The sequence below is a fragment of the Ruditapes philippinarum genome, unplaced genomic scaffold (genome assembly GCF_026571515.1).
Source record: "Ruditapes philippinarum isolate M1 unplaced genomic scaffold, ASM2657151v2 ctg869_1_1_1_1, whole genome shotgun sequence".
Classification (NCBI taxonomy): domain Eukaryota; kingdom Metazoa; phylum Mollusca; class Bivalvia; order Venerida; family Veneridae; genus Ruditapes; species Ruditapes philippinarum.
The window spans coordinates 124,378-148,130 of record NW_026853920.1 but is presented as its reverse complement, the minus strand read 5'-3'; the positions used below and the strand labels follow the sequence as shown (position 1 = coordinate 148,130).

At 32.6% G+C, this 23,753-nt stretch overlaps 1 protein-coding gene across 2 annotated transcripts; it reads right to left on the bottom strand.

Annotated features, from left to right (window-relative positions):
• Positions 1-802: 802 nt before the first annotated feature.
• LOC132738371 (E3 ubiquitin-protein ligase SH3RF3-like) lies at positions 803-23,389 on the bottom strand. 2 transcript variants are annotated; one of them, XM_060725860.1, is made up of 16 exons: positions 23,196-23,315; positions 16,679-16,858; positions 15,509-15,703; positions 14,983-15,044; positions 14,378-14,492; positions 12,924-13,022; positions 11,089-11,184; positions 10,528-10,571; positions 9,933-10,270; positions 9,552-9,693; positions 8,788-8,955; positions 7,655-7,869; positions 5,364-5,596; positions 5,096-5,220; positions 4,146-4,280; positions 803-3,633 (listed from the first exon to the last, which is right to left on the bottom strand). In XM_060725860.1, exons 2-16 carry the CDS (start codon positions 16,841-16,843, stop codon positions 3,462-3,464), a joined length of 2,304 nt encoding a protein of 767 aa, XP_060581843.1. In that variant the 5' UTR covers positions 16,844-16,858; positions 23,196-23,315; the 3' UTR covers positions 803-3,461. The 2 variants fall into 2 exon arrangements, with proteins under 2 accessions (XP_060581843.1, XP_060581842.1); XM_060725859.1 differs by having other exon boundaries at positions 804-3,633; positions 23,234-23,389.
• Between the last annotated feature and the right edge of the window lie 364 nt (positions 23,390-23,753).

The following is a 23,753-nucleotide window of genomic DNA, read 5'->3' as shown; positions in this document are numbered from 1 at the left end:
GCTGTTAACTAAGGAATTTTCTTGAAAATAGCACTGTCTTGAAGGTTTCATCTACAAAATTTACAAACACATTTATATGTTAACAAAATACAAGACATTGCGTGAGAAGAATTGCATCTTCTAATCTTTATGCTATTTTGAACAAACACTATAATATACACAATTCATTTTATATACATACAAAATAAATTGTTTTCACAGTTTTTAGATGTTTTTTTTCCTCCTTCATGGGTATATGAAAAAAATTATATTTCAACTTATTAACATATGAGCCCCGTCACGACGAAACATACGTAATGAGTTTGCAACCAGCATGGATCCAGACCAGCCTGCGCATCAGCGCAGTCTGATCAGGATCCATGCTGTTTGCTATCAGTTTCTCTAATTGTAATAGGGTTTGTAAGCGAACAGCATGGATCCTGATCAGAATCTGGTCTGGATCCATGCTGGTCGCAAACCCATAATGTTGGTTTTGTCATGTCGCGGCTCATATATATTTTTCTTCTGTAAATGAAAATTGTGTGTTAGTGACTGACCTTTATTGTTGCACCTAAAACAAGATTTGTCGTAAAGACAGCAAGCATAACTTTTTTCAGTGCTTGATAGTAAAATGAGAGGCTGGATAATGTAGAATTTAACAAGAGCTGTCCGTAAGACAGCGCGCTCGACTTTATTATTGCTTGCCAATAAAAAAAGTTTTTGCAGTAAAAGGCAATACAAGAATCTCTGTATTTTTAAAGTGAACAATGGCCATGAGCATTAAGATATTTAGTGAAGAATTATTTTATTATGACATAATTTATGGTAAAGTGAACAAGTGGATAGGAATGAATTTTTTTAGATTTTTTAAGTTTTTTAGTGCTTGCCTATAATACAAAACATTGACAGTTAAGGGCCATAATTCAAATAAAATCTTTGACAGAATTACCTTCTCCTGGACATGTTTGGGAATCATGATTGTAAACAAGTATTCCAACTTTCAAATTAATATCTCAAACAGTTCAGTCAAAAAGTGGACTGGTACTAAAAACTTAACCAAGATTCTAAGTCGATAAAAGGCCTTAATTTTTAAAACAAATCCTTGACAGAGTTACCTTCTCTTGCGTACAGATGGGGGTAATGATGTGAAATAGCATTAAAAGTTTCAAAGCAATATCTCAAAGGGTTAAGGCAATAAGTGGATTTTACCCATATTCAATGTATTTTCTAAGTCAAAAAGGGGCATAATTCTGTCAAAAACCTTGACAGAGTTATGTCCTCTTGTCTGTTGATGAAGGTCGTGATGGTAAACAAGTATGGTCAGTTTCAAAGCAATACCTCCAATGGTTTTGAAATAAAGTGAGGTGGTACAAAAAACTTAACCAAGCTCAATACACTTTCTAAGTCAAAAAAGGGCCATAATTCTGTCAAAAACCTTGACAGAGTTATGTACTCTTGTCTGTAGATGGAGGTTATGATGGTGAACAAGTATGGTAAGTTTCAAAGCCATACTTGTAATACTTCTGAAATAAAGTGGGGTGGTACGAAAAACTTAACCAAGGTGTGACGCCAACGCCGACGCCGGGGCGAGTAGGATAGCTCCCCTTTTCATAGAAAAGTCGAGCTAAAAAAGGACCAAAATTCTGTCAAAATCTATATTAGAGTTATGGGCCTTAGACATAGACCTCCTATTATGCTCTTAAATTAGTGTTCCAAGCTTCAAGCCATTCCTTTCTGTAGTTTTGAATATCCCAACCTGCATGCAAAAGCTTAACAAAAGTAAGACACCAACCTCTTACATCTATTTTATAATGACTTTATAATATATTATATTATATAAAGTTATACGAAATTCTAAACCCTGTCTTAATGGTCTATTTTTTACTTTTACATGAAATTACATATTATGTCAAAGCAGTAACTATAGAATTTCAAGTGATTCCACAAAACATGTATGTAAAAGTATAAAATAATATCAATATTTCAACCAATAGCACTATGTCATACAATAATAATTTCACAATAATGGACAGAATTATTTATAAAATATATCTGGTGTCATAACATATCTAATAATCAATGTACTATAAATCAGCTAATTAACAAATTAATGATTCCAACATTACTCATTCAGCATCTCCTTGCATTGCAAATTATATCTGTAGCAGTTTTTACAACATAATTAAGCCTATATACATTCCAAGTTATTAACAAAAAAATTATTATATTACTTCAAGTCAACATATATCACATATCTATGTGGTTCGTCTTTGCATATCAATATAAAATAAAAATCAACAGTGTATATATATATTTGTCAATTTTATTGACAATTAAAAACTTATTTCTCAACAAAATTATAAGAACTTTTACATGTTATACTCATAATAACAACATTTCACCATACACACAGACTTGCTGATATTTTTTACCAGAGTTTATTTTGGTTGTAAATTTTAATGAAAACTTACTTATATTTCAGTGTCAGAGATTTTTGGACATAAATTTTTATGAAAACTTTGTTCTATCTCAGTATCAAAGGTTTTTTGGTTTTAACTTTAATGAAAATTTTGTTGCACCATATAACCAGCATAATAAAATTTCTGGCAAAACACAAGACAAAGCTTCTTTATGAAATAATACAGACAACTGCAAGTTTAAAACCTTAGTCTTTTTATACTTAGAAAACTGAAAAGATTTATTTCTTGTTGAAAAGATAAAGGAAACACATAAATTCCTCTTAAAGGGATGCTTCTATATTTATCTATAACTGCTTGTATTGCACTGCAAAAAGTACTCGGACTGTTGATTTAAATCAACAACCATATATTATACTGAGTCTATATGCCTCTATTAAGGGTCACAATAAACATGAAGAAAGAATTACTAACAATAATAATATAACATTTTTCTGAACAGCTGAGCAAAAAAAAAGACTTTTAAGTTTTAATAATAGTTTAATAAAAGAAATAAACAATCTTTTCATGAATTATTACTTTGGTGTACGAATAATGAGAAGTAATTTTTTTCATGTCTGATCATAACACTAAAACTAATAACTTGCAAGTTCAAATTCAGACTTCTAACTTCTTATCCACAAAATATTCCAAAAACATATAATTAAAAGCTTGTGTCTAGATTGTTTCTTACTGGTATATTCATTTATCAACAATGTTATCAATTTATTTCAAATTAAAAATGAACTCTTTTAACTGATAAAGTTCCAATATTTTCCCACCACAATGTTACATATGGATGGTCACCACTCGACAATCAGCACCTACATGTATTGCATATACATGTATATTTACCCCCTTTAACAATCACAACCTTCAAAATATTGTAACAATCTCTACACAAAGCATAACACAATGTGCTAGTGAGCCATTAACTAAATAAAACCACACTAATACTTCAAGTATTTGGTCTACGCCAACAATGGCAAGCTGAATTATTAACTATCACAATAAAAAAGCAGTCATTCAAGACACTTTCTCTACAAAACTACCTGGAAACAGTCCGGTTTTACCGGAACGTTGAAGTGTACCTTTAAACCATCCATCATCGCGCTTCTTGTGTACATAAATAACATCGCCTATCTTGAGATCCAGCTCAATTTCACTTTGTGCAGGGTAGGTTTCTACACATCTGTATCTATAATATACAGACAAATAAAATATGAATAACACGATACATTTACACAAACGACTTTCCATTCGGTACAAAATGACATTTAATTTTGACCTATTCTAATATATGCATTAAAAACTGAGAAATTAGTAATAGCAAGACATTTCTGAAGGCAACATGTTCCATTTTTCTTAGTTAAGGATAGTATGATTAAAGCAAAGCATAAAATGGGGCATGCTTCAGTGAAAGTATTTGGCAGATATTTCTCTGTGATGTTTCTAAGGAAAATGAACCTTAACAAAAAGGTTTACCAGCACAAATGAAAAGGAAACAGTTATGACATAAACCAATGGCACAAAAAGGTGTTGAACCATCTTCTTTAAAGTTATTTGCTTATCTCTACAGCTAGCTATACGATAATACAATAAGAAAGTAATCCAATGATCAAACTGTTTCCTTAATTCTGTAAAATGAAAACTTTTCTTTTACAGCAAATTTATCATACAGTAACTTTTACCTGTATAAATATGACTTACTTTTCTCTAGGAAGGGGTTTTGGCCTGGCAGGCCGATGTTGTGATTTAGGTGAAGATGAGTCAAATGATCCGGACTTTTTATGATTGGGCTCCACAGGTACAAGGGGTGAACTCTCAGAGGGGTATGATCCTGATCTACAAGCAAAGAAAGCAAATTGGTACAGTTTCACGTTCCTATAAAAGTTCAAAATAAAAGGAAAAGTTTAAAACAAGTCTGCCCTATGGGACATGCCTTTAAAAAATAAAGAAAACTTAGTAAGTTTGTTTGTCTAGATTTTAAAGGTATTTCTATAGAACTGCATTTTTTTTCCAAAGGCAAAGAAATAAAATTTTTACTTGTGCAGGGATTTTTTCTTTAAGTTTGCATTAAACTCATCCCCCTGAATTTGTTTCATTTACGATTATTTACCATCATGCAACTTGTCAATTCTCAAAAATTGTTTGTTGGTCAACATCATGGAAAGCTTCTGAGTAGAATTATACAATATGGTTCAAAAACTACTTCATCATAAAGCAGAACCATCCATCATGACATGAACTACATGAATAGCCTCCCTTATAATTTTGGTATAACCATCCAGGGTTTAAACCCTGCCAGGGGCGAGCCGCTGTCTCCTTCATCAAGAAACTTTAAATTCATTTCTTGCTACTGGTTGGTTCAAGGAATGGATTCGAGAGTGTTTCAAAAAGCTTATAGCATCCAACACAATCAAACTAAAATAAATTTGTATAAACGAAAGTTGAATGGTCCCACTAAAGTGTCGCTTGTGAAATATAAACTGAAACATAACCAGATTACAGAAGAACTAAACTGGAAATATCTTATAAAGTATAACTAGAATCCATGACATCTTATTTTTGTGAACTAACTAAATAACATCACTAAAGTTCAACAAAAATTACGCAGGATTTACTTAATGTGACAAAATATAACTGTATATACTATATACCTGCTGTGTGAAATACTTGAGTCACTAAGAGAGGCAGCTTCTACATCAGAGGATCTTGGTTTCTTCAGTTTACTTGCTGATGCTATCCTATCCATCAAACCACCCAATTTTTTCTTATCCTTTTTCTTCAATAGAAACAAAATTTCATCATCTGTAACTGCCTTAAAAAATTTGAAAGAATTATACAATATCATAAACTCCTTAATTAAGTGTGCAATCTTCAGAACATATTCTATATATCAAATATGGCACTAAAATTTAATCAAACCTTCTCTTTCTCTTTGACAGCAGGAACTTGACTGGCTGTGGCTCCGACAACAACATTAGGTGGTGTGATATTAGCACTTGCTGACATAGAATGTTTCCACACGGGACTGCTTGAACTTTTGCTGCTTTCAGGTTTAGCACCGTTGCTTGGACTTGATGATTTTGGGGCTCGGACATATCGTGTTGTTTTGGACGTAAGGAGTATTGGACTATTGGGGTTTGGTGCTGCATGACCTAAATAAGAAAACAGTTTTAATTTACATTTTGTATATAGAACAAGAGCTGTCGGTAGGACAGCACGCTCAACTATTCTAAGTGCTTGATAGTAAAAGAGCCTTGATAATGTTAAATTTTTTAAGTTCACAAAAGGGCTAATTTTTTTTTATAAATTCATGTTATAGGCCTAAGAGAGAGTCTAATTATACAGTAATGTCACAAGGGTGTTTTATTGAGTATAATAATACTAATTACCTATGAATAAATAAATTTGACAGAAAAGGTACAAAGGCTTGTTATCAAGTCAATCACTGCTTTATTATTATGAATGCATAAAATTGTCCCAAAAAAGGCACAAACCCTTCAGTAGTTATTGAGATAACAGCTTACAAGCAAAACTTTACCATGAGTTTCTAAGTTGAAAAAGGGGAGAAAAATCAGCCTAAATGCAAGATAGAATTATGGATCTTTGTCAGTGACCTACAATTATGACCCTAAATGCATATGTGAAGTTTTAAATAAATATCTTTAATAGTTATTGAGATATGTAAAACTTGCATGTAAACATTAACCAAGAGACTAAGTAGAAAAGGGGATATGAATCAGCCTTAATGCAAGATAGAGTTATGGAACTTGGTCAGTGACATACAATCATGACCCTCCAATTATGACCCTAAGTGCATGTGTAAAGTTTCAAGTAAATATCTTTGAAGACCTTTTCTGCAAATATTTTAGGCAGAGTTATGCAATTTTGCAAACTGATGTACATTGTTACTATAAAAAAGTATTTTAAATTTCAATTGAATATCTCAAGCAATCATTGAGATATTTATCTTTACAAAAAAACTTAAACCAAAATTTCTAAGTTCCAAAGGGGCATAATTCTGTCAATATTGTAGGCAGAGTTATCCAACTTGTCAATCTGATGTACCTTGTTACTATAAATAAGTATTGTAAGTTTCAATTGAATATCTCAAGCAATAATTGAGATATTTGACTTTACAAAAAACTTTAACCAAAATTTCTAAGTTAAAAAGGGGCATAATTCTGTCAATATTGTAGGCAGAGTTATCCAACTTGTCAATCTGATGTACCTTGTTACTATAAATAAGTATTGTAAGTTTCAATTGAATATCTCAAGCAATCATTGAGATATTTGACTTTACAAAAAACTTTAACCAAAATTTCTAAGTTAAAAAGGGGCATAATTCTGTCAATATTGTAGGCAGAGTTATCCAACTTGTCAATCTGATGTACCTTGTTACTATAAATAAGTATTGTAAGTTTCAATTGAATATCTCAAGTAATAATTGAGATATTTGACTTTACAAAAAACTTTAACCAACGCAGACGCCGACGTGGACGCTGACGTCGACGCCGGGGCGACTACAATAGCTCTCATATTCTTCGAATAGTCGAGCTAAAAATGAATTCCATATTTAAGTAGACTAGATAAATATCAACAATTCTTAAATGTTTGAAATCTGTAGATAACAAAATTATAATGAAATTTTAGTAATTTTAAGAAAAAGGACAAGGCCATATGCCAATATTTCCTTTTTTCAATCATCTTTTGAAATTTATATAAATAAATTTAATGCAATTTTTCAATTGAATGTTTTATTTGCTCATTTTTCATTCATATGTGAATAAGCAATGAATTTCTCCAGATATACCAACAGTTCTCTGTGTCATTATCTGCTTTTCTGCTAACAATATTACAAAGGTGAAGAAGACAGTGGCAAAGCATCAACTACATTGTTCTTAAATCACATGACAGAAAATCATATAAGATTTAGATAGAAAATGTAATTTTGTTCATTGTCAACAAAAAAAGCATTTCAAAGCTTTTAACTTGCAGGTGATAGATCAGATCAGTATGACACTTTGTTAAAAACATTCAATTCATGTCTCACAAAAAAACCCACAAACACTTGATTTATTGTGACACTATCAATACAAAATCATTTATGTACATAGTTACAAAATCTTACATAAACATTTCACTGACTAGCTTTCATATATATAGGTAAAATTGTGACTGAAGTACAAAATAAAACAAAACACAAAACAGACCTTTGCTAGTGGTTGGTGCTAAATTCTGAGAAATCCTTTGAGCCACTGCTGACCTTCTTTCATTTGCCCGTGCCCTGCCAAGTGCTTCAGAGCTGCTGGTTTTCGGTCTAGGTGGACTGACAGTTGGAGTGGCTGATACACCTGGATCAGGTGGAGGCAGTTTTGGTTTTGTTACCATTGGCTTGCTCGATGACTTATTTGAACTTGTATGAGTCCTGAAAAGTATTGTTTCATCACATATTGTTTTAGTAGATCTATCAATACTGCATTAATGAAATATAGTCAATTTGTTAACTTTCAGGGCCAATATCATTATACATAATGAGATATCAGTCTTACTGAAACTTTTTCATGACTTGATAAAATCAAGACTTGTCCAAAGACAGCACACTCCATTTTCCTCAGTACTGGATAATTTAATAAAAGCAACATAGAAAAAGGGACATCAATTTGCAAAAAAATAATTATAGGATTATCTGCCTCATTTTATGACAATAAACATGTATACCAAGTTGAAGTGAACAGCTTTCAGTATAGTTTCTGTGAAAATAGACCTTATCAAAAAGGTTAGCCAATGCCATTGCCAATTAGTGGGTCATGACACTTGTTTCACTTTTTTTATTTGAAAATTGAAGCTAAAGAATATAAGTGAAAATGATCACTTTATATTCATATTTTCATGTAATGAAACAACCTTGCTTTGAAACAGTTCAGGGATTCTAATATTGAGCAGCTTACAATGTAAAGCCTTGTCTGCCACTACAGGCATTCTGACAGGCCTGACATTACACTGATAACATATGATTGTCACTTTGAGTTCCAGTTCTCTAAGTATTAAATAATGAATTAGTCTGCAAAAAAATATTGTTTATAACTAACAATTGTTAATAAAATATTTAGCATTAAGTTTATAAAGCTGTTACTTCATTAATCTTACAGCATTTTATATTAGCAATGATATTGTTTGGAGTGTTTGATAACTCCATGTAAATCACAAGAATCAGAAATGGGAGATTTTCTTAACGTAAGTCATGTCCTGGATTTATAATTTGCTATGTTGCTTGTTATAAACCTAACAAGAAATCAAGATGATCACACAGCCTCTTTAAAGTTTATATAAAATAAAACCTTACTTTACAGACTGTACATAATTTCCTGGGAACACGCCTGAGAGGTTAGATTTTACAGCTACACCTTTATACCAGCCATCAAGGCATTTCTCTGATACAGAGTAGTAATCTCCCTTGATTAGCTCCAACTCATCTCCCTTCTGAGGTTTATAGTTGTACAATGCTATATATCTGTATACAAACAAAATAATCATTCTAACATTGATATTAACATATTCTGATCTTAAATGCAAATGTTGCAAATAGTACATCCAATATTACCAAATCCAACATTTATGATGCTGAGATACAATGTAAATGTTTTTTTACATGATGTATATTAAATTTTCACAGGATGTATATTAAATTTTCCATGATGATTAAATACTAAAGAAGAACCCATTATGATGTTGATCTAACAGATATTTTATGAATGGTATATTTTATGAGATAGGTAAATATTGATAAATATTTATATTGCAAGATAAATCAGTTTAGCAGGAAAGATCCCCGTCTTACTTCACCTCTGATTTCAATATTGATAACTCCTTAATTAACACTCAAAGAAATTGCTTTACTGGCTTAAAATGTGAAGAAAGATATGGAGCCACAACCATCATCACTCAAATCAGTTTTTTGCAATTTGTATTTCAGGCCTACAATGTTAAATAGAGACTAATGACAAGGGAAGTCCTCTAATTGCCCTTGTCAGGTAGTACCATGAACCTTATGTATGTTTGGATGGATATCTTGTCAATTCTTACTGGCAATATAAGTAATATATTTACATGGAAGCTGTTGCACCATCTTCTATATTGTTGCTGGCAAAACTTGATGACATCAAATCACCAGTATGACGTGATGTCACAGCTGGCTGATCTAACGATAGGGAGTTCTCATGTTTGTTCAAGGAAGGCACCAATGTGGATTCTAAAATTTAACCATATCAACATTTGTACATGTATCACATAATGCCCACTCCAGCAGACTAAAAAGTTGTATTAGACATCAGAATAAACTGTTAAAACTAAACACAGTATATGCTCTTGTCACTGAATTACTTTTCTAGAAACTAACACCAATTTCCTATACAGTTTACGTAATTCAAAGAAAAAATGCTGAAGAGAAAATGCTTTAAATCCGAGCTCAATACCAGCACTTTAACAAACCTGTTTCAATTTTTCTGGGAGGAATTGCAACAGCCTGATTGGCTGGCATTTTTGGTTGCACTGCCATGGCAACAGGCAAATCTGTCGTCATGGAAGCTGTCAATGGTGCTGCCATGGCAATTGGCTGACCTCCACTAGCCAAAAGGTCAGGGTCAGTATTACTATCTAAAGAGCGTCGCTGTAAAGCACTGGCAGGAGTGGTGACTGTAAGGGGAATGGAAGTGAGTGAATGACGTTTGTTGTTCACTGTGGCTACAGAGTTAGGAGAGCCCTCTTTCACTGCTCTCACTGGGTGAGCTGGGGTAACAGGCGGGTCAGATCCAGCTACTGCTATTGCACTGAAATTTAAATATTTTTTTTTCCACAAAATTCATACATATATAGAAACATAAAAGAGTAACTAATTCAGTGTTACATCAATCAGTGAAAGACTTTTGCAACAAATATACCCTTGTTTACTACATATATCATCCAGAAAGTTTACATTGCTATACTGGTGAGAAAACAAATCTATTGAAAATGCACCTTTATGAAAAAATAGTAATTTTAAGTGAACCTTACAAACATTACCAACAAAATAAAATGTAACTTATACTTTTTATCTGTTAATCGTAAGAGTTCCTTGGCTGGGTCATTTAACTGGAAAATAAATAATACAGTTAATCAATTTGTAGCTACGTAATATTCAACAGTTTCATAATCAGATAGTAAAATATATAAACATTTAGAATGTTACCTGCATGTACGAGTCAGTGAGATTATTTTCTCCTTTTCTTTCTTTAAAAAAGTATAGATAAACAAAATGAGACAAGAGTTTTTCCTAAAGGTCTTTTGTTTGAAAGAATTTTAAGATATAAAACATAAAATAAAATCATACCTTTTTTTAACACAAAAGAACAGAAAAACTATTTTAGACTTTAGTACTACAGTTTGGCATCATCAACATTAAGTGTGTACTTTTAATTCCAAATACATAAATAGCATACATTAAGTACATAAATTGAATAATATACATTTTTTCTGTTTTGTTCACCTAAATCACATTGAAAATGAAAGAAAAGAAAACTTTCTCAACCTTGTAATACTTGTCCCGTTTCACTTCCTTATAAAATAGCTATAGTAAAGTAAAATGTTTTAATACATATGTAATACATACCTCGACAAATGAAATAGGTAAAATACCAATCTTATCACCTTTCTTCACTTCTAACCAGTTATCATCTACTCTTCGTATAACAGTCATAGTTTCATCCTTAAAATATACACATTAATGTCATAAATTTCTCTTCTTCAAATAATTACAAAACTTGATAGAACAAAGTTACTGGACTTTTTCACACATACCAACTGGTAAAACATATAAAGGTTTATTTAACTTTTACAGTTTTAATGCAGCATGCCTTCAGATTCATGCTAATTTTCATGGACATATTTAAAATATATTACAAAGTTAAATACTGTCAAGTAAACAGTGAAAGATATTTAGTTTAAACATATTTATTTCAATATTTTACATATATTACATTTTATATGTGAATAATTGTTACATAAATTGAAAGGGATTAGGAATGCAACTTAATAAGACAATTGAAAGATATTTGCACATTGCAAACAGCAGTTAAACTAGAACTGTGTCCAAAGGACACGGATGCCCCCACTGACAACTTATATATAGTGAAAAAATCAACAAAGGGCCATAATTCTGTTAAATTTGGTCGCAGCAAAAATTCCTTCCTTTACTACCATCTACACATTAAGGTTGTTCATCCCTGGAAGTTTAAGCAAAATCTGCCCACCGGTTTAAGAGGAGTTGCGTTCACAAAATTTCTATATGGTACATGGTGAAAAATCAACAAAGGGCCATAATTCTGTTAAATTTGATCGCAGCAAAAAATCCTTCCTTTACTACCATCTACACATAAAGGTTGATCATCCCTGGAAGTTTAAGCAAAATCTGCCCACCTGTTTAAGAGGAGTTGCGTTCACAAGATTTCAGGACGTACGGACAGATGGATGGACGGACGTACGTACGTACGGACAAGTGCAACGCTATATGCTCCCACTTTGTGGGGGCATAAAAATAGGTATATGTGAAAATAGTCATTTCTGCGTTGATAACGCAGTACAAATATGGCAGTAAATACTGCAAAATCAATCGTTAAATGCATATAAAATATTACTTGAATCTTTTACTTTAGTTAAAATCTTAGTACATTTTTCTCAAGTTATATGTTTAAAATTTATTTGGCTCATCTGGAGGCATGCAGATTTAAAGTTTGGCAAGTGGTTTATGAATGTTGGTAGATAAGTAGCAGTCAGTAAAGTGGCCAGAACTTTACTTGCTAATAACACGCCAAAACTTCACAAAAGTAATGCATTAAAGTTAATAATACCCCATAATAAATGTCACCTGTATCTGAGTCACTGTCATACATTACAAAATTTAGTTTCACCTGGTGAAAGCCAAAACTTAAAAGCACTGATTTAGTATTAGTTTCAATGTCCCTGCCATTGTTGGGATGGTCATGTGTGTTATTTCAGGCTCAAGTTGAGATCAATTTACATTTACCTTGTCAGTTTTTTTTTTCCTTATTGTGTTATGTAATGATTTTACAATGTATTATGTTACAGCTCTATAATGTAATAGAAAATAAAGCCCGAAACGATATTGTATTTTCATGTTTAACAATTGATAAAAGGAATATACTTTTAAAAAGGTTGATAAACGTCGATTTAAGGATAATTCTATAACCGTGTAACTCAACAGGTACAGCATTGAACTGTGAATCAGATGACCCTAGTTTGAATGCCGGACAGTACAGGTCACTTTCACTGTGATTGAATATGACAGCCTTCCATGAATGTATGCCGTGGCTGAACTGTGTTCTGGTAAATTCTATGTGGCTAACTACTGTCATTCAAGCGGTAAACTACTAACGCCACCATTGATTTAATTCTATACATTTTGTATCATAAATTATTTAAATATACCTTTTTAAATGGCAGACAATCTCCTTCTTTATCATCATCCACAATAAAATCATACAGTCCTTTGCATTGAGGTATTTTTTCTGGTAATGCTGTTATAACCTACAGATACAACACATTATACCCATTATTTACAGACACAATACTAATTTATTAAAAATGAATGATCAGACATGTCGGCTTTAGCTGCAAACAAAATAAATTGAAATATACAATGGTAATTCCCGTGTAGGTTTCTCTATAAGCTTATAAACACTTGAATCTGTTCCCGGAATGAGTGTAAAGTTACTTGTTTAGAAAACAACTGCTTGCCCCGGAAGGGGTTTCAATCTAGTAAGCGATCCTTAAATTACTAGTCTGAAACGTCAACCACATATAACATTTATTATCTGTTTATCTTAAATAAAATTCATGAAAGCAGTTGTACCGTGCTCACAAAAACATGGAATCCACAACAACTTAATCATGCAGAACAACTACATTTGTAGTATGATATCTGTGATATGACATGCAAGTATGACACTAACAGGACCAGCATCTCCAGGTAAATTATTATCAGTTTTGAAGAACAGGCATGATATGTGTTTTAAAGACATGTCCTTAAAGTTCTGAAGAATGATGTAACTTACTGTAAAACACTTATTTTTCGCGAGAACCTTATTTCGCGAATTTGAGGCAAAATGTCCAAAATAATTATTTCGCGTCAACATGAATTCGCGTCTTCCCGAAAAATGTGCACACTGAGAGTCATTGGTCCAATGTTGATTCGATGGAGAGGTATTTATTACAAATTTCATAATTATTATAAATTTTAAAACGAAGCAGACGACATCTTTAAAAGACGATAATTTCCCTAGCAAGTGATAAGTTTCACTGATTAGCCATTCAAAGGCAAGCAAACGAAACTCAATTAAATGGTACTGTAATTTGCCTAACCTGTAGTAAACGATTATGTTTACCCTCCGGCTTAAACTGTAGTACAATACAATAGGATACAATAAATAGAAATGTTACAAACAACTCTCAGGTGCTAAAGTATTTGTACCAAATTGTTGGACAGATTTTCACATTAATTAGAACAATCTGTAAAAATACCATTAAAATTTTGTGATACGCATTAATTTGTTTATACTTAATTCTAGTGCAAGTCGCAGTTACCTTCCTTGACACAATTCCTCAATAATACCAAATTGTTACAGGTAAATATTTCATACTAGTAATCTGTACTTGATGTAACTAGAACTGGTTTCGACCCTTTCCCCGCAGATATATACCTATGTGTACGCATTTTGGATAGTGTTCATTTTCGGACATATATATATAGACAAAGTGAAATTTTCGCGAGAAATATGAATTCGCGTCTTAGAAAACTCGTGAATATTAGCGAAAATAAATTTCTCGCGAATAATAAGTGTTTTACAGTAGCATGTAAGTCAATCTGTATTATCATAACTAACCTGAACATAATTAACTGGAAAGAAGCCATGTTGTCCATTTAGCTCTCCCTGAAACCAATTTTCATCTACTTGTTTCCATAGATACACAACATCTCCTTTTTTAAATGACAGATCCCTTAAAAGACAACAAATTAACAGTGAGTATATGCCAAGACAATAATATAAGTTTATTATAAATTGGGGTAAACTTTTATCACAAATTGTAATACAGCTGGTGCTTAAATCTATATAAAAAATAACATAAAAACAGTAAACATTCCACTTTTGTGACTTTTGATAATAATTATCTTTTACATGTACTTTTTTAATCCCCCCCTACCCCGCCTTGGAAAATGTAAATCTCCTGGGGTGTTTATTTGAGAATATATGGTAATATACTTTTAAAAATATTTTCAAAACACAACAAAAATGTACTAATTACTTTAAAAGATGAAAAATATGAAGTGCTTAATTGTTTTTGTGTCGGGGAAGGAGGCACTATGTCTAAGTAAGTGCATGTACAGTATTATCTAAAATTTCATATAATATATTTATGTAAATTTAACCATATGATATATAGAGAGAAAAATAATAATGTAAAGCAAAATATGATTCAAAATTCATACCCTGCTTCTTTAGCATCGTAAGTAAATAAAGCTTTAGCACAAGGTCTGTTGCTGGTGCTAGCCTGCAAATAGAAAAATACAATAATATTAACTGTATATAATTTGTACTGCAAGATTTTTATCAAGCATGTCAATATTAAATCATATTTATCTATGGTTCATACACTTTATTTAGAGAAGAATACATTAATAATCACTTGTGTATATTATATATATACACATACAATGGAGTGAATGAACAACTTAGAATGCATTCTTTTTAAGTGTAGCAAAACAGAAAATCACATTTTAATCTTTTCAATTATTTATTCTAAAATGATTTTCTGTTTTGTTTTTTGTACTTTCAAACTGGAGTAAGTGTAAGAGAGTGTATTTCATGGACGCTTAGCTTAAGGTGGAAAAGAGTGGATGAATTAAACATGGACATACAAGTGTACTAAAGTGGCAGTTTAATACTAAAATACCTTATCAGTCAAGAGAATAAGTGCAATTTAAATTGATTAACACCAACATCTAAAAGCAATACCTGTCTCTGTTGTTGTTGTCTAGCAAAAGCTGCTACTGCCTGATTTGGGTTGTCTGCCTTACTAGCCCCTGGTGAACCTAGCTCTCTTCTACGCCCAGGGCCCTGTGTACCACCTATACGAGTCTGAGATTTCAAGCCCTCCAGAAGACGGATTAGCAGAATATTGGATGGCAGGTCTTCCACCCGCATCTCAACCTGGAAAACATTACTACAAAAGTATACACTTAATTTTTTTAATTTAGAGAGACTACTCCGCTAATTTAGTATGTATCAATTTACAGACTAATACCTAACTAGAACTATCATTAAATGTGATAAATTCCCTCGCAAGACTGCTTAGGAAATGAGGCTGTTACTAGTAACAGAATACCTTGTAAAAGAATTGAAATAGAATTATGGCTGTGGGCAATTAAAGATAGTTGTGGTTCTTGTATGTTGCATTTCCTTTCAATGAGGTTGACCATCGGTGAAGTTTTATTGAATTACTCTGTAATAAGTCCAGAAAGAGTTACCCTTCTTGAGCACTGCACTTCCTCCCATTGTATGAAGTTGCATTGAATTCTAAACATTAGTTTTTAATGTACAGAGTTAAACAAAATATATAACTTCCTTAAACATTATTTTTTATCATATAGTCAATATGACAGTCATTAAAAAAAACAACTTGGTGTTATATTACAATTAATCAGTCACTGATCTAATATGACTTCCTGTTGATACAATAGTTAACAATGCAAGATTATATACACGAGGATCATTTAAATTCTATTGTTATCTTAAAAAGATACATGACTGTCCCTTAGATTATTACAAATGTTTATAAAAAGAAAATTTATAACAACTTGAAAGATCTGACAAATCAAAGATTAAAAAATACCAAAATTTTTTTTTAATATAATACACATTATGTCATATAATCATATGAAACAGGTGTAACATAGTGTAGTAAGCAAACTTTAAATTTCCCTGTTCGGTACAATAAACAACACAAATTCATATAAAGAACTAACACTAAATTTTACTTAATAAGCAATTTAAATGAAAAGATAGATTTAATTAAATTTTATTGTAGCTGTCAACTAAGCTACCGGTAATCTGATGATCTTTATTCTTATTACCGAATACAGTTGTACGTTTATAGGTGCCTATTTAAATAATAGACAAACATACCAGAAAGCGGCACTCTGGACAGCGGAGCTCATGTTTTGTACTGACTATTTCCTCCAAGCACCGTTTACAAAATGTATGTTGACAAGGAAGCACTTTACTGGTGTCATCTAGTTGGTCTAGACATACTGAACACTCCAGTAACTCATTCAGTGCCTGTTCATCCATCTATTACACCATCATCTATAAATTGTAGAAAACAAATAAAACATGCAAAATACACTTGTCAAAGAATTATAGTTTAATTGAATTATTAAATTTATTTGAACTGTGGAGCAAATTCATACAAGGCATTCCAGTGATAGATGGTCATGAGGATAAAGGAGTATTTTGTTAACAGTCAGTAGTTAGAAAGTACTGCCTTTAACCCATTACTTCATATACACGCCTTTTAACGCCTTTTTCACCCCCCCCCCCTTTTTGTTGTCTCAAATGATGAAAAAATGCCTTATTTAGGCCCCAAACACTTGCTTTTGTTTGAGAAATGTTGTTAAAAAAAGTGACCTCTTTTTCGGCGCGGCCCCCCAACCAAAAGATGCATCAGGGGGTTGCCAGAAGGGGGATGTGCCCCCTTCTGTTTGGGGGGTTTGAAGGGGGGCGGAGTCCCCCTCATCGCCAAGAAAATTTTGTACTTGTCAGAGGCTGTAAATGACCCCAGATTGATCATAAGGTAACGTGTAACCAACGCTGAAAAGCATTTGACTGTATCTCAATCCATTGAGAAGTTGCAGCACTTTGAAATCAATTTTGATGGAAAAAATCAACGCAAAATAGTGATTTTTGGCAATTTTGAGATGTCCCCTCGTTGCCATGGTAACAGAAAATTTAAGCCTGAGCATGTTTTTGCAAGGGCAATGGTCCAGTCAACATTTGTGCCAAGTTTGATTAGTGTTGAAGCAGTTTTTATAGTATTATAGCAATTTGAACTTGTAACGGGAGACTTTTCAATGAAAACAGCCATTTTTCACAAAATGCTCATGAAGTAATGGGTTAAAGAAATGATATTCTTTTCAATCCTGTCTGTAAAAGGTATATAATTTTACCCTATTTCTGAAAAATATTCCTCTCCTCACTCCATCACTAAAAAAAAACAAGAGCACCGCTAGGCGGAGCATTATATGCCCGAAAGTGTTTTTTTGTTAGTAAGGATGAAACATTTGTAAGACATGGGAATTAAATACAGTATTACCTCCTTCAAAAAGCAATCCTCCTTTATAGCTGAAGAACCTTCATATATATACAGTTGCTGTTTTCAAAGCACCAGCATCAAGTTGTAGTTATGCTCCAGAAACCACAACTTTCAGTGTAAAGATCATTGTGACCCTGACCTTTGACCTTATGACCCTAAAATCAATAGGGGTCATGTATTGAACATGGCTGTTCATCCTATAAAATTTTACAGCTGTAGGTTGATTTATTCTTAAGTTATTGAGCAGAAACTGTTTTCAGTTTTAGGGTTATAGTGACCTTATTCTTTGACCTTGTGATTCCAAAATCAATAGTGGTCTTCTACCCAATATGGACAATCATCCTATGAAGTTTGGATACTGTGGGCCAAATGGACCTTAAGTTATGCTCCAGAAACCATTTTCAGTATTAGGGCAATAGTGACCTTGACCTTTGACCTTGTGACCCCAAAATCAGTAGGGGTCTTCTACCCAATATGGACAATCATCCTATGAAGTTTGCAGACTGTGGGCCAAATGGAACTTAAGTTATGCTCCGGAAACCATTTTCAGTTTTAAGGTAATAGTGACCTTGACCTTTGACCTTGTGACCCCAAAATCAATAGGGGTCTTCTACCCAATATGGGCAATCATACTATGAAGTTTGAATATTGTGGGCCAAATGGAACTTAAGTTATGCTCTGGAAACCAAATTGCTAACGGACGGACGCTAGGGGGTATAACATAATATGCCTGAAATTCTTTCGGGCATATAAAAAGATTTTTGTTTGACACTGTATCAAAGGAAAGGAAGGTTCTATGTATTTCGTTATGTCACCATGTAACATAAAAATCAGACTGTTTTCTCCATTTCTAAATTTTCCAATATTTTTCCCTTCATGACACAATTTTCATTTTTCTAAGGTAGCTGGCCCAGCATACCCCTCTAACTGACTAAAGTATAAAATAGTGCTCATAAGTATGATAATTGAAATTTCCAGTTAATCGTATGGTAGTCTGAAAAGAAAAAATGGCCACCTTATTTTGCAAATTATTTTGAAACATTTAGGCGCTAATCTACATGTAGGTCAATTCATTTTTGTTCAGACTGCTCCAACCAAGTCCAAAAGATGAGATTTTATGTAATTGTGAATGGTTTTACTGACATCTTTGGGAAGCAAAAACAGTTAATATTTTTAACTTCACATGTCTACGTCCCCATGAGGGGTTTGACATTAACGGAAGATTATAAGATAGAAACTAGTTAAAGCATTATGTCAACTTTATAGGACTACTGTTGACCATGTGACCAGTACTCAGTAGTCTAAGTAATCAAATGAGGAAGATTCAACCCATTTTACAGACTGTTTATTTCCTTGGTGCTAACCCATTATGCTAATTTTAACAATATTTTTATGCAAAAAATATTAATAGGCAACACTGTAGGTAGCTATGATCTATATAAACTGATAAAATTGTTAAAATCTGAAAACATTCTTCAGAACTTCTAAAAATTAATTATGAAAAGAAAACATAATTTTCTACTAATTTCAAGGCCCTTGAATACGGGGAAGTCAAAGTCTGGACTGTAGAGTGGGCCAGGGCTTTGGCATGCCCTGCTATAGACTACATAGGGGCAGATTTTTTTTTCAGTATCCCTATTTCTCAAATTCTTGGGGTTTCTCATTTTCTCGTGATTGAGTAAAAATGGAAGGAATCCACGCTGGTGACCAACTCGGATATCCAGAAACGCATCAACTTTTTTGCACTCATTGTTATTCGATAGTACAAGAAAGAAAATGAGACAGAAGCAGGTAAAACCGCAATCCGGTCAACTCGTCCCCTGGTCAACTCGTCCTCTGGTCAACTCGTCACCTTTTTGGTCAACTCGTCCCCTACTTTTGGTCAACTCGTCCTCAAAGAGTCAACTCGTCCCTAATATGGTCAACTCGTCCCCTACTTTCGATCTATTCGTCACTATTATGTTGTAAACCAATGTCTTTAAATAGTTCTTTTTATGTAGAATTAATAATGAATTTGATTGATATCGAAATATTAATAAAATAACGTCTTTTTTACGTAAAATTTTAAAATTTGCAAACATTCAATTAATGTTTAATCAATCGGATTTTTAATGTTAATTAAAACTTAAATTAGGTCCAACTCTTTGATTTTTAGACTGTATATGTCTTAGACAAATTTGTAGCATTAAAGAGATAAATATATCTTTTATAGTTGACCAATGCCGCTACCAACGGTAAAAAATACACCTTTCTCCAGGGACAGACGCACCAGCTGTGGGACAGGTACAGGAATGGGGAGTTGTCATCAACGGGACTTCTAAGAGAATTCGGGAACTTATATAATCCCCAAGAGTCGCAAGATGTCAAAAAAAAAAGACAATGAAATATGTGCATGCAAAAAAACAATGAAAGTGAAAGTGAATATATATGATATAATATTGACAAAAAAGACATACTATATGATTGTTGTATATTGTAAACATATGTTTCATCTTAATAATATCTTATACTGTAATGCGCATGTCCATTATCTTCCCGCCACTTATATACTTGGGATATTCAGTTTGGAGATGCTCTCAGCCGGAATTACGTAACTGACACTTTTCCTAATCTGATTGACGGCTTAGAAACACATGTACACACTGTACTGAAATCACTACCGATAAGTGATTTAAAATTGCAGGAAATTCAAACAGCAACGCAAAATGATGCTCAGTTACAAACGCTTATTAGTGTCATTTCTAACGGATGGCCTGACGACAGACAAAATTGCCCTACGACTGTATCAGAATACTGGAATCATAGAGAAGAATTGGCTTTTGAAGACAATATTGTGTTCAAGGGTCAAAAAATTGTAATACCAAAATCATTAAGACAGGACATGACTAACGCAGTACATGTGGGTCATTTTGGTGTAGAAAAAACGACAAGACGGGCTAGGGATATAATGTTTTGGCCATCAATGTCAAAACAAATTACAGATTATGTACTTAAGTGCCAGATTTGTTGTAAACATAGAGACTCAAATAAAAAAGAACCATTACATCCTCATGATACACCCCAAAGACCATGGCAATATTTATCATGTGATTTATTTACGTGGAATGGTCAAGATTTTATGGTTCTTGTTGACGCTTACAGTCGATATTTTGAGTTCGACCTATTGACTAGCACTTCTAGTACTTGTATTTTAAGAAAACTTAAGGTACATCTCAGCAGATTTGGTATCTGTGAGAAGTTAAAAACTGACAATGGGACATGCTTTACTAGCGAACAATTTCAGAACTTCCTTAAACAATGGAACATTAAACACGAAACTTCAAGTCCCACGCATGCAAGTTCAAATGGACTTAGTGAAGTATATGTTAAAATTGCAAAACGCATTCTTCAGAAAGCTAAGGATGATAATAAAGATCCTTATTTGCCCCTTTTAGAATATAGGAATACACCACTTAAATGTGGATGGTCACCCGCTCAACTTTTAATGGGCAGACGCCTCAAGTCGCTTCTCCCAACAACTAACAATCAGCTTCTGCCACAAACAGTAAATCATTGTGAAGCAAGAAAGAAAATGGAAGAATTACAATTTATTAGCAAGAATCATTACGATAAAAATGAAACCTCTAAAAATCGGTGAATCTGTCAGAATTCGAAAAGATAAGTACTGGGAACCAGCCAAGGTTATAACCCAGCATAATGAACACTCATTTCACGTGCAGACCCCTGACGGTGCTGTTTATCGTAGAAATCGCCGTTTCCTAAACAAAGCTCCTGAATTATCTGACCTGTCAAAACAAACACAGCAACCATCTAAAGTCGATGAACACCAGGAATCTATTTTAAGTGAACAAACAAGTCAAAATACCCCTACAGAGTCCCCATCTCTTGCAAATGTGCCAGGTAAATCGAGACCATTCACAATCACTAGGTCAGGTAGAGAGGTGAAACCGAATAAGCATTACTGTGGAAAAGATTGGACAAAGTGATAACAATTGTTGAATTGTTGAAATAGCCATTAGTAAAACTGTAAATCAGTTACATTTAGAAAGGATAAAAAAATTTACTTGTATATATTAATAATACATGTATATTTCAATGTCATAATTAAAAGATCATTAATTATATTTGATATACTTAAATAATTGTTTTTTACAGATTAATTTGAAATATACTAAATGTGCTTATATTTTTAAACAAGGGGAATGTTGTATATTGTAAACATATGTTTCATCTTAATAATATCTTATACTGTAATGCGCATGTCCATTATCTTCCCGCCACTTATATACTTGGGATATTCAGTTATCATTAAACGATATATAGCATTTTGTTTACTTACAAAATCTTCTAATTATTGAATGTTACATAATTTTTCATTGGTTAATATTTTTCTGCTTCACTGATTTGTATATCACTACGCGTACAGCTTTATATAGTCTTCTCGCGGTTTTTTCCTTACAGTTTTGATAGACACGTCTTTGTTCAGTGAAAATTTGAAATTTTTGTATTTCATATCCTAATTAGAACTAGTAACACGTGTCTGTGTTATATATTACAAGTGCACGCTCTGTGTACATATTAATAAATATACCCATAATACAACAATGATATTTCATCATTGCATATGAAACATGTTTTTATACAGTAAATATTGTTGCTATTGATCGTCTTCGTGTTGTTTTTTTCTGTACGTAATTTAATCAGATTTATGCATAAATATACTTATTATTAGATAAAAAAAAACTCCAAATATTCGCATACAAAAAGCGTCAAAATATGTCCAATTCAGTCATTTTATAATATATTTTAACAGTCTATAATAATTTATGGAATATATGAAAAACAAATAATAATGAAATATAGGGGACGAGTTGGGGACGAGTTGACCAGGGGCCGAGTTGTCCAAGGGACGAGTTGACCAGAGGACGAGTTGACCAGGGGACGAGTTGACTCTGAATCGGTAAAACCGATGAATATGTCATGATTTTGTCAAAATATCTCCAAAAAAACAGTATATATTTGCTATAGAAACCAAAGTTAACGTTATTTCACCAAAAGATAAAAAAAATTGGTCTGACTGTTCTGTTTTCATTTTATATTATAATCAAGGCTTTTTCAACTGAAATGGAAAATGAAAATTGCATAAATGAAAGATAAAAATGAAATAGGTTACGTATCTTGTAATTACTATCATCAGACCATTAGGCCTACAAATTTCTTAAGATGTGTATGCATCCGAAATTTCATATCCGATTATAGTTTCCGAGTATATTATTTTTTGTGTATTTTATATATTGACATACATATCTAAAATTCAAAACCAAACATTACAATGAAGTAATTGCATCCGTTAAAAACTTTTTCGTTACCTCACAAACGCCATACAACTTAATAAATCTCCAAATTTACTTCCTTTCGCAGGCAGTCGTCCATCTTGGATTTTGCATGAGTCAGGTAAAAAGTAGTACCTGTTTTATTTGTTCCAAATAGTGAAACAATGATTTATATAATCGAATACCTGTATTACAGTTAAAATATTTATTTTGTGTTATTAAAGAATCAGTTTCAGTCAAGACGTAAACGGAATGGCCGAGCAAACAGGACGTTTCGGCCCCAAACCAAATCGGCCCCAGTAGAAAAATCGGCCCCTGGACGTTTCGGCCCTTTTCCGCGAGACGTTTCGGCCCTACTATATAGTACAGACAATTAATTAACAACAATTGATTTAATTACAATTAAACAATTATTACCCTTTAATTCTTTAAATAATTATTTATTATCTTTTGATCTCTTGAACCATTTAGATATACGTTAATGTTTTTAAAGGTTTTTAACAAACAATAAAGGCAGGTTAATCCTTAATTTATAAAACAAACCACTAAAACTTCT

Excerpts from the sequence above, each read along its gene's own strand:
- LOC132738371 (XM_060725859.1), bottom strand. The coding sequence starts at position 16,843 with ATGGATGAACAGGCACTGAATGAGTTACTGGAGTGTTCAGTATGTCTA. Across the intron at positions 10,572-11,088 it reads TACCTATTTCATTTGTCGAG|TTAAATGACCCAGCCAAGGA; the intron begins GTATGTATTACA and ends TTTATTTTCCAG. Across the intron at positions 8,956-9,551 it reads GATGGTGCAACAGCTTCCAT|ATATATAGCATTGTACAACT; the intron begins GTAAATATATTA and ends GTTTGTATACAG.